This window comes from Schistocerca gregaria, chromosome 1 (genome assembly GCF_023897955.1).
Source record: "Schistocerca gregaria isolate iqSchGreg1 chromosome 1, iqSchGreg1.2, whole genome shotgun sequence".
NCBI lineage: Eukaryota > Metazoa > Arthropoda > Insecta > Orthoptera > Acrididae > Schistocerca > Schistocerca gregaria.
The window spans coordinates 296,954,188-296,975,935 of record NC_064920.1 but is presented as its reverse complement, the minus strand read 5'-3'; the positions used below and the strand labels follow the sequence as shown (position 1 = coordinate 296,975,935).

General features: G+C 41.9%; 1 protein-coding gene across 1 annotated transcript in view; it reads right to left on the bottom strand.

Moving 5' to 3' along the window:
* LOC126343696 (melanopsin-like) overlaps nt 1-21,748 on the bottom strand; it is a 191,883-nt gene that overhangs the window by 5,855 nt on the left and 164,280 nt on the right. Inside the window, exons 5-7 of the mRNA XM_050001963.1 lie at nt 16,736-16,994; nt 8,661-8,863; nt 6,535-6,828 (exon numbers count right to left, since the gene is read on the bottom strand). Coding sequence (XP_049857920.1) covers nt 6,535-6,828; nt 8,661-8,863; nt 16,736-16,994 — 756 coding nt within the window. The remainder of the gene's footprint in view (nt 1-6,534; nt 6,829-8,660; nt 8,864-16,735; nt 16,995-21,748) is intronic.

Genomic DNA, 21,748 nt, shown 5'->3' with positions numbered 1-21,748 from the left:
CACGTCCAGCACGAACGCTGGTCCAACTGAGGCGCCAGGTGGAAATGGCATGGCAAGCCGTTCCACAGGACTACATCCAGCGTCTCTACGATCGTCTCCATGGGAGAATAGCAGCCTGCATTGCTACGAAAGGTGGATATACACTGTACTAGTGCCGACATTGTGCATGCTCTGTTGCCAGTGTCTATATGCCTGTGGTTCTGTCAGTGTGATCATGTGATGTATCTGACCCCAGGAATGTGTCAATAAAGTTTCCCCTTCCTGGGACAATGAATTCACTGTGTTCTTATTTCAATTTCCAGGAGTGTATTTCAAGCCTGTAAACATATCGAGGTTTGTGCCTACGAACTACAATTTGCGGACAGCGCTAGATTTCTTTTATCATTTGACGGGAACTGCTGCAGAATCGCATCGACCGCTTCAAATGTGGTGACTATGACGTGAGAAACGACGAGCGTGGGAAACCACCGAAAAATTTCGAAGACAACGAATTTCAGACCATGTTGGATGTAGATGATACTCAAACTCAACAGGAACTTGCAGAACAGTTCAAAGGGACGCAGAAAGCCGTTTTTACTCTGTTGAAAGCTATAGGAAAGCTAAGTGGGGAAAATGAGTTCCGCATAATTGACGGCAGGCAAATCGAAAGGACGACTTGTGAAATGCTGCCTGAGATAAAAAAAAAAGAATGGTTTCTCCATCGAATAGTGACAGGTGATGCAAAATGGATATATTTTGAGAAACCTAAGCGTAGTAAGTCATGGGTGAATCCAGGAAAACTATCGACATCCACTGCACGACCAAATCGCTTTGAAAAGAAGACACTGATTTGGTGAGATCAGCAGGATGTCATCTTTTATATTTGGCGAAACCGTAACACTGATCGCTACCAACAGCAAACGATCTATGTAAATGAGCATTATGTGAAAAACGACCGGAATATGGTAAATGGCAACGCAAAGTCATTTTGCTCCATGATCACACGTAGCAAAACGGGTCAGGGGAACGATCGAGGCGTTCAGTTGGGAAATAATAGGGTATGCGGCCTATTTTCCAGGCTTGGCTCCGTCCGTTTACCACCTGTTTGCATCACTGAGACTCGTTCTCGGTGAACAATGCTTCAAATCGTATGAAAATATACGAAAATGGTTCGCTGACTGGTTCGCCTCAAAAGAAGATTTTTTTTCTTTTTTGTGCGTGGCATTCATGGCCTGCCGAAGAGGTGTTAAAAGTGTGTTAACAGCAGTGGAGATTATTTAGAATAAAATATTGTTTATCAGTTTCAGACGTGGAATGGAACTTCGTGACAGATCACAACGGGCCGAGACTCGAACTGGCCCGCGAAAAGCAAAGGTTTCGCACTTGAGTATCGGTCCGGCACACAGTTTTAATCTGCTAGGAAGTTTCACCAACATATAGGTCCGATTTGGCCCCACTTCCTCGAAAGGAAGGAGACAAGGAAGGTAGGAGACGAGGTACTGCCAAAATTGAAGCTGTGAGGAGGGGTCGCGTGTCGTGCTTGGATAGCTCAGATGGTACAGCACTTGTTGGCGAAAGTCAAAGGTCCAGAGTACGAGTCTCGGCCCAGCACACAGTTTTAATCTGCCAGGAAGTCTCATATCAGCATACTCCGCTGTAGAGTGAAAATTTCTTTCTAGGGACATGCCTATTTGTAGGGGAACTATGAATTTCGCAAATAACACATAATTCTCAGAATCAAAGTAGACGATATGTTCTTTGTCCGAAGTGACATGGAAAGTATCAACTTTCCAGTGATGAATTTATAAAGAACCAGGCTGCAAATTACAAGTCGACTTATCAAACGAAAACGTGGAAAACTACTAGACGCCATGAGCACACTAGGCCGCTGTCAGACACACACCGAAGGAAGGACGAGACGAGACAACGTCGAAATCACCCACACAAAGGCACAAACGCCACTGCAGCAATAAACTCCCAAACATTTGGGACGCTGCGGCGGAGCGGATACGTAAACAACTACCTGCTCGCTCGGCGCATAAGGCAGAACTGCCTAACTACAGATTCAACGACATCATTATAAGAGCTACAGGTGGACCTCCTCGTTATTCACGTGTTCAGTTTGTGAAACTCTTTATCTTGAATAAATGAACCAATTTACCTGAAATTGCAATAGTTTGTTTCTTTGTATATGTACATCAAATCTACCGATTTCCGTTCAATCTTTTACCACGTTAAGATTTCTTCGATAAGTAGGGATCAATCCCGAGTCTCCAGTAACAGTGCACCAAACGTTCATACCCACTGCTCATATTTTTATCCAGTGCGGAATCTCGGCGACCCAGTAACGGAAATTTCTTACATACAGCTTTCCAGAATTTGCAAAGATAGCTTCATCGGGAAAGACCATTCTCTGCAAGAGCAACGTTTTGTTCTGATGCCATACAAAATCCGTGCGACATAACTCCATGCAGAGTGAAAATCTCATTCTTTGAGCAGACGTGTAATTATTGCTAGCCAATTCGAGTGTCAAACTTGTACTTCTGGTATCCTTTTATGAAAGAGGAGTGTGGAAGGCAGTGTCAGTCATGATGTGCAATACTTAGGTAGTGTCAGTGTTATAAGGCAAGACATGTAACACCGTAATCTGGTGCTCTTTTCGTCACCAGTGCGACAATTTCGGTTGTGGAAGAGCACGTTGTTGTAGAACTGTGGGTAAGGAAAGGAACTGTGCATCACCTAATCCACGAGAAACGCCGTCAAGCCTAAGTTCGGGGACAGTGAGCGCCCAGACATCTTTCAGAGATACAGAAGGCAGCGAGAATATACGTTTTCCTGACCCATCCGATGCCGTGCGTTGAGCAAGGCATGGATTTCATTGATCAGATCGAGACATGTGATATAAAATTGTCTCGACTCTTTGAACACGTTTGTCCACGAATAAGTATGGGATTGCTGCATCCCCCACTCTGCCCCAAAGAGCATAAAGGTGATGCTCAGTTTCTCTTTCGATGAAAAAGGACCTCTATTCATCGACTAGCTTGCAAGAGGTGTAACAGTTAACATTAAACAGTATTGCAACATATTGCTAGGTCTAAAACAGGTTATCACTAAAAAGCAAAAGGGCAAGCTCTCAAGTGGAATAATGCTTCTCCAGGACAATTTTACGTGACATGCGGCAAAGACGACGCCAAAGCTCTTTCACACATTTTCATAGAAGGTCCTGTACAACCCCGACATCTCGCTATGTGATTCGAATATATTGCGCCACTTAAAACAAGCTCTGAAATATCAGAGGTTCACCTACGGCAAGGAAGTGCAGGATATCATTGAAAACTGGATTTTTCACCAGACCAGGAATTTCTACACTGAAGCCCTCCACTTTCTTCCTACACATTCGGGTCCGTGTATCAAAGTCAATGCCAGTTGTGTATAGTTTTACAGTTTTACATGAGCTGCTGTTATAGTACCGTTATTAAAATTTCTTTACATGTAACAGTAGTATGCTTTTCATTTGGGTTTATTCTCCCAATGCAATACACCTGATTATTCATGCTCAGCGTAAACTCGTTACCTTATTACAAACATCTGCTTCTAAGACGTTATGCTATATACAGATATGGTTTGGTTGAAATGGTAGACTCAATTCGGCAACGGCTCTGAGCACTATGGGACTTAACAGCTGAGGTCATCAGTCCCCTAGAACTTAGAACTACTTAAACGTAAGAAACCTAAGGACATCACACACAGCCATGCCCGAGGCAGGATTCGAACCTGCTACCGTAGCAGTCGCATGGTTCCGGACCGAAGCGCCTAGAACCGCTCGGCCACCGTGGCTAGCTAATTCGGCAACGCCCCTTCCATAAATGTCCCTACAACACCCCATATTCATGCTGTGAGAGCTTGCGCATCGGAATATGGTGAAATGGACTCTTTATCTCTAATGTAATCCCACAAAAAGTAGTTAGCAGAGGTTAAATATGGTCAACGTGGTGGTCATGAAGCTGGACTGCCCTATAACATGTACAGCAAATTAGAGTCAGTCGCAGTATAATATTGTGCAATATCTAGCAAGCCCCAATTCTGAGAAATCGTTGTACGAAGTGTGTATCTACATCTACAGTTACATACATACTAAGCCACAATGTGATGTCGAGGATACCTTGCACAGTTACCAGTGATTTCTTCTTGCGTGGCACTCGCTAATAGATCGAGGGAAAACGTATCTATATGCATCCATAAGAGCAGCAATCTCTTATATCTAACTTTCCTGGTTCTTACACGAAACGTGAATTGGCAACAGTAGAATCATTTCTCAATCAACTTCAAATGCACTGTCTCCTCGAAAAGTACGTCGCCTTTTCACCACTGATTCTCATTTCAATTTCCGAAGCATCTCCGTAATACTTGTGTGTTGGTCAAACAAACATGTGACGTGCACCTGTGACTTCCTTGGTAGCAGACTATCGATTGTAATGTCACTGTGTTGCCTCTAGATCGTTGCTGGAAGACTAGAGGATGCCTGGTAGCAAAAGGCCGCGTAAGCAGCGGCAGACTGGGATTTAGAGGCGTGCTCGGCTATCTATGGGGAAGCGACTTGCTGGCAGCGATGGGCATTTGGAGGTCCACGTTTACTCAGGACGTGTAAATGTGTACATTGTTGGTGTGAACATCGCTGAAAAGTGGCTGACTGATATGTGGAGAACTGTGGTTGCCGTCATGCCAGTTTCAGTTTAACTTTGAGCATCTTGATCACTGAAGGTAACCACCTGCTCTGTGTGGCGATGCGTGCCCTTGCTGTGGACTGAATGGTGAGGCCTTTTTGTTCTCAGTCAGCCACTACACTATAGTTACTTTTGGGCGTGTTTCATATGAGTGTCATTTTGCGCGTCTGCTGCTGTGAACCACAGGCGCTGGTTTATGTTTCGCAACTACTCTGTATTTTTGTTGATTTTCTGGACATCTTATGGTCCCGGCGGAGGTTAGAGACCTCCCTAGGGCATGGGTGTGTGTGTTTGTCGTTAGGATAATTTAGGTTAAGTAGTGTGTAAGCTTAGGGACTGATGACCATAGCAGTTAAGTCCCATAAGATTTCACACACATTTGGACATTTTTTTTTGGGGCATGTTATCGCGATTTCTGGTTAATATGTATTATATTTTGATGTGTGATCTATTCGCCATATCACTGAGCAGCGTTGGTGTCTTGTTTGTGTTCGGAGGACGCGCTTCATGTTAGTTTATTCTGTAATTTATCTTGCCTGGCTTTTTATTTATTCCGTGCTTGCCAGCCTTCTGTAAAGTGTCTTGTTTTACATTCCAGCAGTGCATTGATGTGTTATCTAGTGTCGTGAATTTTACAAAATTAGTATTTAATAGTCACCAGCCTTTGAATTCATTAATGGTTTCAGCCTTTCATTAGATTAGTGTTTAGCGCTTGGTGTTACCCAATTGGCCTATTTCATTGGCGCTCTGTGTCGTGTTTAATTCTGTCTATATATACGTGCTATAGGGCAGGTTAACCTTCTTTTAGTGCCACGTTTATCGGAGGTTCGTTGTTTGCTTTGGTCGGTCACGTGGCATTTACAAACCGACGTTTGTAAACTTCTCACACATCTGTGGAAAAGGCATCTAGTTTGATGAAACAGCGGAACAGCTGATTATAGCCAGCCAGCATTATTAGTCATTTGCTGTTTACCGAACTAGCTGGCTGTCTATTAATCATCTTGTCAGTTGTTTATTCACCGGTTCTGCTCACTGTATGTATATTTGGGCGGGTATTTGCACTGTCTGATTTCTGTAAACTCGCAAATTATGTGCCTTGTTTTAGTGTTTTATACACTGAGGTAACAGAAGTCATGGGGTGGCGATATGTACATACACAGATGCCGAAAGTATCGGGCAGACAATGTATAAAAGGGCAGTGCATTAGCGGAGTTGTTATTTGTACTCAGGTGATTCATGTGAAAAGATTTTCAACGTGATTACGGCCGCACAACGCGAAATGGTAGTTGGAGCTACGGCCCATGGGACACTGCATTTCGGATGCCGCCGTACAGAAGATACCGTCGCCGTTTTAAACAGACAGTGTACAAATCCATCGAGAACATTGAATTTGCTACAACATCTGGAGACAAGAAGAATCGTATTCCAGTCATGTCTGTCGCTGCTCAAGTCTTGCTGGACGGACCTTCTGTTTTCTGTGGGTGCCGACTGAACTTTAGTTTAGATATTAATGATTCCTTTGGTATGGTAATGGATGGTTTACCGTTGCAATTTTACGTGGAGGTACAGGAGTACCTAATGTACCCGGACTTGAAAGTTTTGTTGACAGAGACATTATTGCATTTCGTACCTACCATATGGCCGAACTTGCTAATAAAGACTTTGGTAAATCTGCTTATATGCCAACTTCTGCTTTGTCTTTGTATACTCGTAATAGGGTTGAAAATATGTACAGATGAAGAATAAAGATGTAGAATGTTCATGACGTTTGTTTTATTTGGAAACCTTTAAGAGTTTTGAGCTCTCGTATGTATCCAAGTAAGAGACGTACCAGCGACCTGCTGCCGTCGATCGAGGGCGGGTCTGGGGGCTCGCTGTGGTAGTGGTGCAGGTGTCGGTGCTGCGGCGGCAGGAAACACCGCACGTGCTGCACGTGGCCCGGGCTGGAGGCGGCGCGCGGCCGCCGGCGCAGCACCAGGCTGCCCCACGTGGTGGGCGGCGGCGCGGTGGGCAGCAGCCCGGAGGCGGAGCACGGCCCCCGGTAGCCCGACAGGTACTGCTTGATGGACGCGCGGAAGTGCGGGTGCGACAGGCCGTACACGATCGGGTTGTACACCACCGACGCCTGACGAACACACACGTCAGTAACACAGTGCGCGACACCTGAAACATTTTACTACAAATAGCGACAGTGTTAGAATACTCTGCAGGACATGTAAAGCTATCTTGTTTCGTGAAGAGCTAGTAAACAGAGATTGTGGACGCCGTGTGGTCGATCAACTTGAGACAAGTCCAACGGAAATGTGTTTCAGACCAACGACAACGAGGTCAAGAAGAAACAGGGCAATCACTAGTTGACGAAGGCCTCTTGTATGGTTTCAGAGACACTGGACCGGATGCAGAATCCTGCTGATTACTCGTTCAGTTCAGGGAATCATAACTGACGACTCGCCAGTTATGCGTCATGTCCATCACCATGAAGTCATAATGGGAGCAGGTAGTAACAACTGTCCTATAGGATTCAGAATTAGGTCCTACACTCCTTTCACTGCATGTCAACGAAGTTTCATCAGTTATGTCCTACCGAAACTACCACATGTACGTCGATAATCTCTGGTTGTATCTCCTTGCAAAACCAATGAACTACTCGAAAGGGAATCTCAGTAGCGACTCCGTGGACTATCAAAATGGACTCAGGATACAGGGTTAATGCTGAACCAATCCGAAACCCAGGGATTACTGTTCGGTTATTCTAAGATCAGGAGCCTGAAATACCGAAAATACGTACAATTTTTAATCCCAAATGGGGTTAATATCAACTTCTCTCTTTCGAAAAAGAGCCTACGGGTCACTATAGATTAAAACCTTAATTTGACTGGACGCATAACTGCAAAGTGCAAGAAGGGATCAGTACATCTCCATGCTCAACAAAAACACAGAAATCTTTTGCGTGCTGAATTGAAAAAGAAACTTGTACAAAGGCTTTAACGCTCTTGCTTGAACAACATACGGTAGCAGAAACACCCGTTTCTATCAGAGCAAAGTCCTTTTTATCCCACTCCATTGTTCAGCCACTTTCTCGAAGTCCTTCTCAGCAGCAGGAGCCGACTCTAGAATAACGTGCCGCATTATATTAGCGAAATAAATCCAAATTTCGGCTACCGCCTAACAATTATCAAAAAATGGCTCTAAGCACTATGGGACTTAAATTCTGAGGTCATCAGTCGCCTAGAACTCAGAACTAATTAAACGTAACTAACCTAAGGACATCACACACATCCACGTCCGAGGCAGGATTCGAACCTGCAACCGTAGCAGTCGTGCGGTTCCGGACTGAAGCGCCTAGAACCGCTTGGCCACCGCGGCCGGCTATCAATTATCAACGCACTGATTTGTAGTCTGAGTGCATGTCATTTCCCTGTTATTCGGGCGTCAGTCACAGTTTTGGCTAGGCACCAGCCGAAATCTGGATTTGCCAAATAAAACTTGCAAAAAGGGACGACTGATTGCTGTGCTCTATCATTTATAAATCAGATCACAGTCGCTGAGGGCGCCCACGTTCGTAATGGGAGGTAACGTCTTCATTAGTTACGTGATCTATTCATATAAACTTCAGAATTCTTCTGTAGCACGTTTTAAACCCCGTATTCTTTTCTTGTCTAAAATGTCCATTGTCCGTATTTCACATACGTAAATGCCTATACTCCAGACAAATGCAATCAGAAATAACTTCTGAACACTTGTATCTACATTCGATGATAACAAATTTTACTTGTTCAGAAACGGCACCAATTCTGCTCTTTTATAGGTACTTCGGTCTAATAATCTGTAAAGGTTTGAAGTTGTGAACGTTGACAACGCATTCCTTACCGAGGAAATTCCACATCCTGGTGAAATTCCTGCTTTTCAGACCACCGCAATTTCGTATTTAATGACACGTTGGTGGCCAATACGCACCTTAGCGAAGAAGGCGGGCAACGAGGCCACCCACGGCGTGATGAACGACTCGTCCCCGAACTGGCCGATGAGCGTGACGACGGTGTAGGGCGTCCAGGAGATGAGGAAGAGCAGCACCAGCGTCACGATGATCTCCAGCGAGCGCACAGTGGACGAGCAGGGGGGGCGGTGCGTCGAGGCGCGGTGGAAGCTGCGCCGGCCCCCTGCGACCGAACCATACACTTCCACGGTCCTCTATTTGTCAGTACTCACTTTCATCCCATCTGATACAAAGGGGGATGTGGATCACGAAAAATTAGGGGTGCATTACATTCGACGCTATTTCCACGCTCATTTTATATCCAATGAATATTTCTGGGTTTAAAGGATTCGTTACAACTAAGTAGCAATCGAATGTGTGGCATCTTCACTTCCTCTTCGGAGATACGTGTATAGGATTAGATTAGATTAGATTAGATTAGATTAGATTAATTATTCATTCCATAGACCCATAAAAGAGGGAATCCTCCTGGGTGTGGAATATATCAGATAAACACATTACAAAAATGTAATTAGGAAAACTTGAGTTCCATTAATTTTAATGATCCTCAGTCAATAGACAGTAAAATTATGTACATGAATTATATTTAAACTTCTAATATTTACAGGTTTAATACTTACATCTGCTTTCATTAAATCCACCATTCAGACATTTGCTAGTTTCTCGGCTATTGCAACCAAGTATTGTCAAAAATTTAAGTAAATTATTCATGTCAGTGATCTTCAGTTAAGAACAGTCGGATTACGTACAAGATTTAAAATTAAACATCCACTATTTACAGACTAAAGACTTACATCTGCTTTCCATACAACCATCATTCACATAGTAGGTAGTTACTTGACTGTTACAACCAAGTATTGTCAAAACTTAAAGTATAATAACTTTTCATTAAAATGGTCTACTGCAATTGTTGAGAAACTCATGGATGGAATAGAAGGAGTTGGCCGCCAAAAATTCTTTTAAATTATGTTTAAATTGTGCCTTGTCTGAAACTAAACTCTTAATGGGTGCTGGTAACTTATTGAAAATATGCGTTGCTAAATACTGGACTCCTTTCAGGGCAAGAGTAAGTGATTTTAAATCTTTATGTATATTGTTCTTATTCCTAGTATTGATACTGTGTACTAAGCAGTTAGCTGGAAAAAGAGATGTATTATTTACAACAAACTTCAAAATGGCTCAAATGGCTCTGAGTACTATGGCACTTAAGATCTGAGGTCATCAATCCCCTAGAACGTAGAACTAGTTAAGTCTAACTAACGTAAGGACATCACACACATCCATGCCCGAGGCAGGATTCGAACCTGCGACCGTAGCGGTCGCGCGCAACAAACTTCATTAAGGAATATATATACTGAGAAGCTGTGGTTAATATGCCCAATTCTCTGAATAGGTTTCGACATGATGTACATGAATATGTGTACACGTATCTGAAACTTTGTCATGTCTGACACAGCTCAAAACGGTCGAGGAATGGAAGTTCCATGTACGCTTCCATGACAGACTTTAACTGCACCCAAATAAATAACTTTACTTATATAATGAAATCATACTACTGCATTCAGTTCATCGGAATGAGCCGCGACATGGCAGCTATCGTTATCATTATATTTCTACAGTGTCTTGTTGGACAGGTCTAGTTACCACAAGGTGACTATAGGACACAACCTTCTAGAATTTAAAGACGCACAATTCTTGAGAGTAGTAAATGAACTAATCAATTGCCAAATAAGAGTAAGGGCTTTAATTCGTTCATGTCTTAGTAAGAAAAAGGTGTGTCGTATTTAGCCGCGTGCGTTTGCAGATGTAGCCGTTCTAAGGCTATGTACTGACAAAGTTGTTTGTGCGCTGTATTCGAATATTAAATCTAGTAGTTTTTAATCGTTCACCCAAATATTAGCAGTGTGTTTACATTTCGCGGCGTGCAGTTGCGTCTGTAGCTGTTCTTAAGTTCTGACGAAGTTGGTTGCGCACTGTTATCCAGTTATTAGATTTAGCAGTTTTCTGGTGAAATAACGGTTTAATGGACTTTTGTTAACTTTCGCCCACTGTGTTTTATAAAGCTGTTTGTGCGTTGAAGTCATTTATTAAATTTCGTACGGTAGATTTCAGCTGACATTTCTTATTGTGAAATATTTCAGTAAAATTTTCGTTCACTTTGTTTAATTTCGTTGAGTGTTGCAGTGGTTGCTTGAATTTTTTGTTCTATATAAGAAATTTTGTGAAGTATTTGTGGTATTGGTATTAGTTGTGGCTTAGTAGTGTTAATACGAGTAAAAGTAGTTACTTTCTTAGTAGAGTGAAAATTTCGAGAGCACTGTTGTTAGTTCTTTAATGTGTTCTACTCTTGTAATTGAAATTAGGTAACACAGGAGTTTAGTTTTTTTAGTAACAATTAAAATTTTACCTGGAGTGAGATGTGTGGGCTTTGTCGTAGGTTTAAGAGTAGTGGCTTAAGGTGTGAGATGTGTTCAAAGAATTTTCATTGTAGGGGATGCAGTGGGGATTCTAGCGAGATTGTCTACTAGAAATACAGAATCTGTATCAGAAATAAGTTGATATAGGGCAGGAGTTAAGATCTGTGCTCTTCAAGTGCAGTTCCAAGACGCAAAAGACGAATTAGATAGGTCAAGGGTGCTGGGGAACGTGAACTTACAGTTAGTAGAAGTCAGCTAGGAGGAGGAGACGTTCAGACAGTTTAACTTTGCGTAGATTTCATCAACTGTCATAGTTGAGTGGAGAAGAGCCTCTTGTAGCTGTACGTGTAGGAAACATGGAGCAGTTAGGGAACCTAAGTCAGAAAGAAGAAAGTTCTGCTGCTAGGTAGTTCGCCTAGCAGGGGTATGGGACAGCAGTTGCAGGAAATGTTGGGGAGTGATTACCAGGTCACCAGCTTTCTGAAGCCTAGGGCAGTGATAGTGTCAAGTGACTGAGAGCATAGTGGAAATATTTAGGAATTTTTACGAAAGAGGATCAGTTATGATCAGAGCAGGGAATAGTCTTGATAGGATCGGGGAGTGTGATGTAGGTGGTGACCTGGTAAAGATAGTTACTCAAACTGGTGACACTAATGTGCAGTTCATGCAACTGTGATCTGCCTCATCTTAATACTGCTGCTAAGCGTGTTAACATGGGACTGGAGAAGACACTGAATGGTGGAGGACATGGCTCACATTGCAGTGCTGCTAACTAAGGCCGCAAAGATCTGGTTTTACTAGGCGTGACCTGCACCTCAGTAGGTATGGGAAGGGGATACTGGCATAGCTTATCAGTGTAGTGGGCGGTGGTGGGATCACTCATGGAAAAATTCCTGTGATAGTTGTTGTTAGAGCTGCAGCTTTTTTAGATTCAATTCAGCTGACAGGTATTCCTGCTTAAAGGCAGTCCCTCTAACAAATGTATCTTCTTTAGTGGAAATCAGGCATCCAAGGAATTAGCATATTTCATCAAAACGTAACAGTTATTAGCGATGAAGTTAGTTAACTGCTTGTAGATGGTGACTCTGAAATTATTAGTATATCGGAGAACCATTTAAATAATCTGACGACTCAGAGGCTTCCTTTACCAGGATATTCATTAGCAGACTGTTTTTCAAGGAATTATTTGCGGTGTGAGGCAGTGGTCATCACGTAAAAATGTAAGTTAATGCGGATGCTCAGGAAAATCAAACCTGTAAAGTTCGGATACAGTATTAATAGTGTCCTGCTTGACACAGTCAAGTTGTTTAAATGTCTGTACGTAGCGTTTCAAAACGATATGAGGTGGAACGAGCATGTGAGAACTGTCATAGGGAAGGCGAATAGTCGACTTCAGTTTTTTGGGAGATTCTTAGGAAAGAGTGGATCATCTATAAGGGAAACCGCATATAGAACGCTGGTTCTTGAGTAATACTCGAGTGTTTGGGATCCATACTATGTCAGACTGAAGGAAGGCAGACTCTAGATTTGTTACCGATAGGTTCGAACAACACGTAAGTGTCACGGAGATGCTTCGGGAACTCAAATGGGAAACACTCAAGGGAAGGCGATGTCCTTTACGAGAAACGTTATTGAGAAAATTTTGAGAACCGGCATTTTAAGGTGCAATAATAAATGGTAGTACAAAATGGAATGTAAAGAATCGATTTAACGTCGCGTTGTCAACTGCAAATCGATTCTACTGTCGCCAATATACGTTCGCATAAGGATCATGATGATAAGATACCAAATATAATGCGCATACGGAGGCATACAGACAGTTGTTTTCACATCGTTTTATTTGCGAGTGGAACAGGAAAGGCAATGAAAAATAGTGGGAAAGGTACGCAATTCACAGTGGAGCGCAGAGTATCTATGTAGATGTAAATGTTGAAGGGACGAGGAAAACCCATGTTTCTATGGCGGATCGAACGCTGTACCTCCATGACAACATTTGAACACTTAGGAGCAGATTAATTTTACAGGGCTGTCACTTCTATTAATTTCAGCCGACAAAATGTTAGCCACCCTCCTTAACGAAGCACACTGGTAGTGGCAGCACTGTCGCAACTTAATTGTTATATAGGATTAGAGCTTTGGAGGACTTAGGATCAAATAAGTCAGATGGGACAGATAACATTTCATGAGAATTTCTAAGTTAATAGGGGGAAGTGGCAACAAAACGACTATTCACCTTGATGTGTAGAGTCTATGAGTCTGGCAACATACCATCTGACATTCGGAAAAATATCATCCACACCATTCTGAAGACCGCTAGGTTTTCCAAGTGCGAGGATTATCACACAATGATCCAAGTTGCTGGCAAGGATAATATCCAGAAGAATGGAACAGAAAATTGACGATGTGCTAGATGACGACCAGATTGAATACAGGAAAAGTAAGGGTACCAGAGACGCAATTCTAACGTTGCCGTTGATAATGGAAACAAGACTAGAGAAAAATCAAGAGAATTTCATAGGATTTGTCGACCTGGAAAAAGCGTTCGACAGTGTAAAATGGTGCAAGATGTTATAAATTCCGAGAAAAATAGGGGTATGTTCTAGAGAGAGAGCCAAGAGTCAATAATAAGAGTGGACGACCAAAAGCGAAGTGCCAGGATTAAAAAAGGTGTAAGATAGGGATGTAGGCTTTAACCCCTACTGTTCAATCCGTATACCGAAGAAGCAATGACAGAAATAAAAGAAAGGTTCAGGAGTAAAATTAAAATTCTAGGTGAAAGGATATAAATGATACGGTTAGCTGATGACATTGCTATCCTGAATGGAAGTGAAAAGAAATTAAATTATCTGCTGAATGGAACGAACACTGTAATGAGTACAAAATAGAAATTGAGAGGAAACCGAAGAAAGACGAAAGTAATGAGTAGTAGCGCAAATGAGAACAGCGAGAAACTTAACGTCAGGACTGATGGTCACACTGTAGATGAAGTCAAGGATTTTTAGTACCTAGGCAGCAAAATAAGCAACAATGGACGGAGCAAGGAGGACATCAAAAGCAGACTAGCACTGGCAGAAAGGGCATTCCTGGTGAAGTGAAGATTATTGGTATCAAACGTAGGCCATAATTTGAGGAAGAAATTTTTGAGAATGTACGTTTGGAGCGCAGCAATGTATGGTGGAGAAACACGGACTGTGGGAGGACGTCGATGGAAGAGAATGGAAGCATTTATAACGAAATTTTGTCTCAAAGCCTGGCAGAAAATCCAGAGAAATTCTGGTCGTATGTGAAGTATCTTAGTGCAAGAAACAACGAATGCCTTCTCTGCGCGATAGCAACGGAGATACTATCGATGACAGTGCTGCCAAAGCAGAGTTACTAAACACAGCCTTCCGAAATGCCTTCACAAAAGAAGACGAAGTAAATATTTCAGAATTCGAAACAAGAACAGCTGCGAACATGACTAGCGTAGTAATAAATCTCCTCGGCGTTGTGAAGCAACTTAAATCACTTAATAAAAGCAAGTCTTTTCTCCCAAGACTGTAATCCAATTAGGTTCCTTTCAGAGTATGCTTATGCATTAGCTCCAACACGCGATCTAGTGTCATAAATCCATAATGATAACATTTGCAGGTTAAGCTTCAATGTTTCACGAGAGAAGTTCGACTTGACCATAGGTCCATTTGGAGCACAGTGTATGGTGTAGAGTTGATGTGAGATGCGCCCAACGGTAGAGCAGACGCTCGCTGTAGTGGCGTTGTATGTAATCCCACACTGTAGAACGTGTTTACTTTGAGATTATGTGGAGGTATTCCCAGCTGAACAAGCGCAGTTAATGGATGCGCAGCATTTTCGTCCTTTCTGGCTAACTGTTTAAGTAGTCTGTTGCTTGTTGGATTCCTCCCGATCAGCACAAACAGAGGATGCTGGTTTCTTCAGACAGCAACGGAGTATCGTTAACGAATTTATCGCGGGATGAGAGAGGTCTATGGAAAGCGGTGTCTCACAATATGCACAGAAATGCAGATGGTGCCAGCGTTCTGAGGCGGGACCCGTAAACATCGGGGAACATGCCACGCCCTGGGCAGGTACACGCTGTCAGCACTGGTGACACAATTTCGTTTGTGGAGCAGCTCGTACGGACGAATCGCCATATCACCACACCTTACAATGACATTGAACTGCAGATAAGCAAAGGAAATGTGCGTTACATAATTCAAGAGAAGCTTCGTTATGGCCATTGGATGCGTAACCGTCTTTCAGAGGATCTAATGAAGGTGAGATTGCTTGTCTCCTGACACACTTGCTGCGGAGCAAGGAACAGGTTTCATTGCACAGATGGTGGCTTGTGATGAAAGGTGGTGTCACCAATTTGATGGTGCCCCAAAACGGGTGAATATAGACTGGCGGAATACCGGTCCCTCTCTCCGTCGCCGAAATCGGAAAAGTGACGGCAAGTTTCTTTTTCGATGAAGAAGCATCGACTTATTTCAGTGAGAGGTTATGGAACAACCTTCTTCCGGTCCCAGAGTCGCCCCAGGTGACTTGCACATCTTAGGTCCCTTAAAACAATTTTGAAAGGTCAATTTAATTTGTGCCAAGGAAGGGCAGGACCCGGTGCAAAAATAGGTCAGCTACCCAAGAGTTTCAGCACTGAAGTCATCCACTCTCTGGAATCGGTGTATCAATTTCTGCTCCACACGCATTATTGTTATTAAAATTTTTTACACTTAACTGTAGCTTACTTTTCATTTGGGCAGTTATGTTACTGCCCATTGTGAAACATGACACAGTAGTTCATGTATCTTTTTCATTCCTTATATGGCATCAACGCATTAAGGTGGATCGATATGTAGAGTTGTGACGAAAAGGCAGAAACGAATCACCGCATATGCCAATGGCCCAATGGTGCATGTAACCTGCAATGTTTGGTGGATATAAATCAGACCAATGGTTGGTGTGATATGTTTTGGGGATGTTGTCCATACCACGACTGGGTTACTCCAGGTTCCTTTGAAGATGATCCAGAATGTGTATTTCAATGTTTACAGTGTCCAAGACTTACCTTTGTTCTACATTTTCATGAGTAGTATGCTGTGGACACCCGACTTATGACAAAACTGTAATTAATGGGCTGCACACATACGTTCCTCCTTTGATGAACAATTGGACATTCTGTTGCACCTCAGCTGGCTTGCTTAATCTCATAGAAAGCCTCTGTGAGTATTGGAAAGAGTGTGTGAAATGAAGCAATAATATCCCCGCTACTCCATAGCTCTACCGGATCTAATCGACAATCAGTGGTTGCAATTGAACTGTAACAGCTGAAACTTTTGGACTCTTGCCTTCGCCGAACAGAGATCATTGCCAGGGATCTTATATAGAATGACCCTGATGTCTCCTGAAAATATTGTAGCAATGTTTGAAGTGATGGAACACTACCTGTTGAAAAAGTTAAAAAATACATGTAAATTTTCGTTACTTTTACATGTTAGGTTATTTTTAACTCGTTTTCTCTCAGAATTAGCTCCCTCTTCAGTTTTCAAGCTTCTAATGTCAATTTCCTTATTGTCACACGCTGTGATGCTACAACGTAAATAAGAAAAGAGAAAATCACTAACCTGCTGACTCTACCCCCTTCATCTCGCGGCCGTGAGCGTGTATTGCAGCCAGGATGAAGGTGTAGCAATACGCAATGACGGAAACGGGCAGGACGAAGCCGAAGGCGAGCAGGTAGATGTAGTAGGCGCGGTTGGCGGGCGTGCGCGTGAGGTAGTCCCAGGAGCAGGAGGTGAGGAAGCCCTCCGGGATGTAGCGGCTCCAGCCCAGCAGCGGCGGCACCGACAGGAACAGGCAGTAAACCCACGCCGCGGCGCACACCTTGTAAACCAGACCACGTATCACACTTGGCTCAAAAGTATCGCACCAAAGCAGCTATGTTAAGTGTCCAGTGAATGAATTAGCATATCCAGATGAACCTGGAGCATAGTTAAAGTCTGTATTGTTAACTAGCGCTGCTGTCACGCCACTGCAATTACTGGCAATAAAATCAGAAGTTCAAGATAGTGGCAAGTTATACCCCACTTATCTACCGTATGACAAGCCACTTTTCACGTATCCATGACATTATCGTCATATGAAAAGCCAAGCCTCTCTAATCACTATCATCATTTGCATTTCATCAAGCAACATCTTATGTCTTAGAATGACAGTGACTATTAGAAAGAAACAGACTATGAAATCAGTAATTTACAGACCAGTAAAATAATACAGCTGATCGCAGTGAAGCCCCAGTGCAGCCATCGAGGCTGTACTAAAAATAAACTTTTTTCGTCATATTCGGAAGTATCTATCCAAAGAGTAATGAAAAGAGAATAGTCTGAAGTATTTGTACATCTAAAATACCTCAGCTACACTGTCGCCCCCCCGCCCCCCCCCCCCCCCTCCAACCGCTACCTCCTCACCTTTCCACACAAACACGCACACACATGCGCGAGGTTGCTTACTGCAATACTCAAGTATTATTACACATTCCACATCGCGAACGAAAGTTCAGACATTACATCAAAACGTAATTGTTTTATTTCTCTAAATATGTATTACCTTGACCACAAAACACTCGTAGCACCACTGAAAACAAGATCTAAAATAATACACTCCGCTTACGCAAAGGCAAAATGACAACACTTCTTGGTTAAGCTGCACTGTTTCACAAGAAAAGTTCGGTTGCTATATCACACTTTGCAAAGGCAATGCGTGATGATACGTCACATAAATCGACATTTGGAGAAAGGGAAAGCAAGTTTTTGTTGTGCGACATGTGAACCATAAATTATCTAAAGACTAACTACGTCTGCGCGATGTATAAAAAATAATAAAGACTGTTGTTTTTTGTATAATCTCTGTGTAACATAGGCCATGAAGATCAGAGACAGTGCTTTGATTGAAGGAGCTCTCCTGTTTTGTTTCCTTTAGCCGTAGGCCGCCATTGTAGTGCTGTTTGATAATAAATGTGAGTTTTTCTATAGTTTCTGCAAAATGTAATAGAAATTGCTATTAGAAAGTATGTTTAATTGACTTAATGGTCACCTATCATGGTCGCAACCATTAATTTTCATTAACCAAGTTTTTTACGGAACTTCGTAATGTAGGGAGCTCATCTCCCCTAGGAGCGTTTAGTCATCCATTACGCTGACTGTATTATTTAATTAAAATTTCATGTCATACTACTAAATGTAAATGCGAGAGACTTCTCAGTTTTGATATTTCATTAATTTAAAAGTTAATAAGCGTAGTAACAAATTTCATTCACTAAAATTCACTGGACTGAATGAGTTCAGTATGTTTCATTTTGGCCGCCTAACCCCAGGTGAGATACTCTCCAGTTTTGCCTTGCAAATAATAAACAAGAAATATTGAAAATCGTTCCATTCAGTTACCTCAGTTAAGCTTTGTGACATTTGGTACATAAATAACCAGCAGCCCCTGAGACCCATTTAATAATTACAGCTTGCGAAGTAATACACATATTTTATCTTCTAAATAGCAGCGCTCACGCAAAACTATTTATTAGAAGGCGGTGAGTCGTGCGTTGTGTTTAAAAAATATTATATCGTACGTACTTCGGGGCATCCGATGTCCGTACGAGTGTTATCGCGGTATAAGTTAATTAAAAGCCTCATGCTAGCCCACAATATTTCAAGCCACCCCAACCAAAATTATATATATCCACTGATAAATGAGGCCCCCCATACATATACAGCTATACCGTGATAAATGGACTTTCAGATTAAGTATTTTCATATCTAATTTTCTTCAGTTATGAATATACACATGATTTCCTTAATGGCATTAATGAAATAAGTTAACAACGGAGCATAGTTCGATCTTTGTACCATATATTGAATTCATAAAAGTACGTCACCCAATCTGGTTCTGTTTCCCAAGCTGCGACATTGTCTCGAATAAAACAGTGCTCCGAATGTAGAATAAATTTCCTTTACTTTAATTCTATGGTCATAAACTTTTTTTCCAACAGATTACCGGTTTCGGTCTATAATAACCAACTTCAGATCTATTTTATAAAAGCAATGTTCTAATGTACTGCAGTACATTAGGACATTGCTTTTTTAAAATCGATCTGAAGATGGTCATTATAGACCGAAACCGGTAATCTGTTGGAAAAAAAGTTTGTGACTATAGACGTATAGTAAAGGAAATTGTTCTATTTCATTGAAAAATACACATGATGATGATGATCAGGTTAAAGTGTGCATCTCTACGAGAATCTGCAAAGTAAACAATGATATTATCACACCTAAGTATGGCAAGAACACGTCTCTAACTGATATGAAAGTAAGCCAGACAATATAGTTACCCATACTGTGTTATCAGATTCTTTTTCCAGTTCGAAATTTTGGCGCCTACTGCTCTAACACAGTGGAAACCACATGATACATCGATAAACTGGCATACATAACACTAGTAGAATACATTCACGTAGGTATGAATGATGATCGTAGAGTCTCCTACACATAATAGTGCCTCCATACTGAGATATTAACTACACAATGCAGTACAAAACGTTTGCAATCTTCAAACAGTTCTATAACTCTAATGCTAGGGTATTAACGTGCAGTAAAAATCATTAGTCATCTTCTGCTGAGTATTCTGACATGTGCTGCCAAACAGTGTAGAATACGTGCTACGTCGATGAAATAACGCACGTAACAGCGCAATGCAATGCTAGTAATAATATAAGTAACAGGTTTAAATGATATGTACCAGATAGCTACTTGTTTTGATCATGTAAGTTATCCAGTGTGTAAATAGATAAGTAACTAATTTTAAACTTATAGATATAAACTATTCACCACTTTAAAATTTTGGAGCTTTCAAGATAATGAAACTACTGTCAAAACTAGCTGCAGAACAATAATAATTTTAAAGAAACAGCAGTTAGTTAAAGAACCCACACCAAGTGTAAACGGTCGTGTTATACACTAGATGTCTTAAACACAAACAATCCTGAGCAAGTAGAGAGTGACATGAGGGATACAGGGAGTACTTAGCGAGACTGAACACCGTAGCATTCGCATCAACCATAACTGAATGCACAGTGCCTGCATCCTTTTAAAACGCAGATAAAAATTTACGTTAAGCCTTGCTAAAAAGGAGGTGTCCAAAATAAATCTGTGAGCTATGACTAGATGCAGCTTAAAAAACCGTATTTACGACATTGAGAAATTCATATCAAGTTAATTCAGACAGGAAGAGCTTCCCCACGGTTCCCAAAACAGTTCAGGAAACTGTTGCAGTATCAATGAAAAGAGCAAGTCAGATATAAAAGAACACAAATTCTCATGATTCTGGACATTTCACAGAAGCTTGAAATGTATCATGGAGTTCAATGCGAGATGCTTTTAATAGTTTTCACAACGAAACTGTAAAGACCATATCTCATCATGAAAGACAACTCTTTCAAGTAATGAAGGTTTGGATGAAATTCTGTACTTGAAACCAAGGAAGTAAATCTGCGTGAAACATAGAATGTCGGCGAATGATTAACAAACTCGTAATGTAAATATGCATTGCCTGGAAACTGGCAACTGCTGTTTACCACACCACCGTTCCGAAAGCACCGGACCACGCCATCGGGTTACTGAAACGAGATGCCAAGTTACGCACGCACGCCAGAACTACGGGTCTCCTCAAACACTCTAGTCCTAGTTCACAACTACGTGGGTGGTGCTTGATTGTCCAGCTAAACCTAACTCAAGCTGCAGCCCAAACACATTACAGCCTGTCACAAAGTCGAACTATGTAGCTAGCATCGATAACTAGGTACATAAACGTGTCCTTACAGCAATTATGCGGTAAATAATACGCAGAATGAAATAGAGTAAAATTAGGAAACACAGCATTCGACTTCCAACTCTCAGATTGCTGGCGGATGCTGTTGTCGTTTTCCATTTAGAAAACACGACAGAAGACCAATATGAATCGCAGCTTTATACAAGATATCTACATTATGCGAAAAGCGGGGAATGAATCGGAACAATAACAAATGTGAGGTCCTTCACAAGAAACCTAAAAAAAGTCCGTTATATTTTGGTTAAACAATAAACTGTAAAAACTGAAGGTCTTTCGATTTAACTAAGTGGCTAGGCATTCAATTAGAAACAATTTAAACTGGAACCATCACACAGAAAATGTTGTACGGAAGCCGAATCAAAGAATGAGTTTTATTAACAGCACACGAAGAAAATGCAACAAATCTACTAAAGAAACTGCCTACAAATGGCTCTGAACACTAAGGGACTTAAAATCTATGGTCATCAGTCCCCTAGAACTTAGAACTACTTAAACCTAACTAACCTAAGGACATCACACAACACCCAGCCATCACGAGGCAGAGAAAATCCCTAACCCCGTCGGGAATCGAACCCTGGAACCCGGGCGTGGGAAGCGAGAACGCTACACTACGGATCTGGAGTTTTGCTTCGCGTTATCGATCACTTACCAAGTAAGTTTGACGTGGGGCACTGAAAAATATCGTACATTGGTACGTCTTTCTGCATTATTGCGAAATAGGGGAGATAGTACTAATGGATGTGGGAGCACGTTGAAATGGC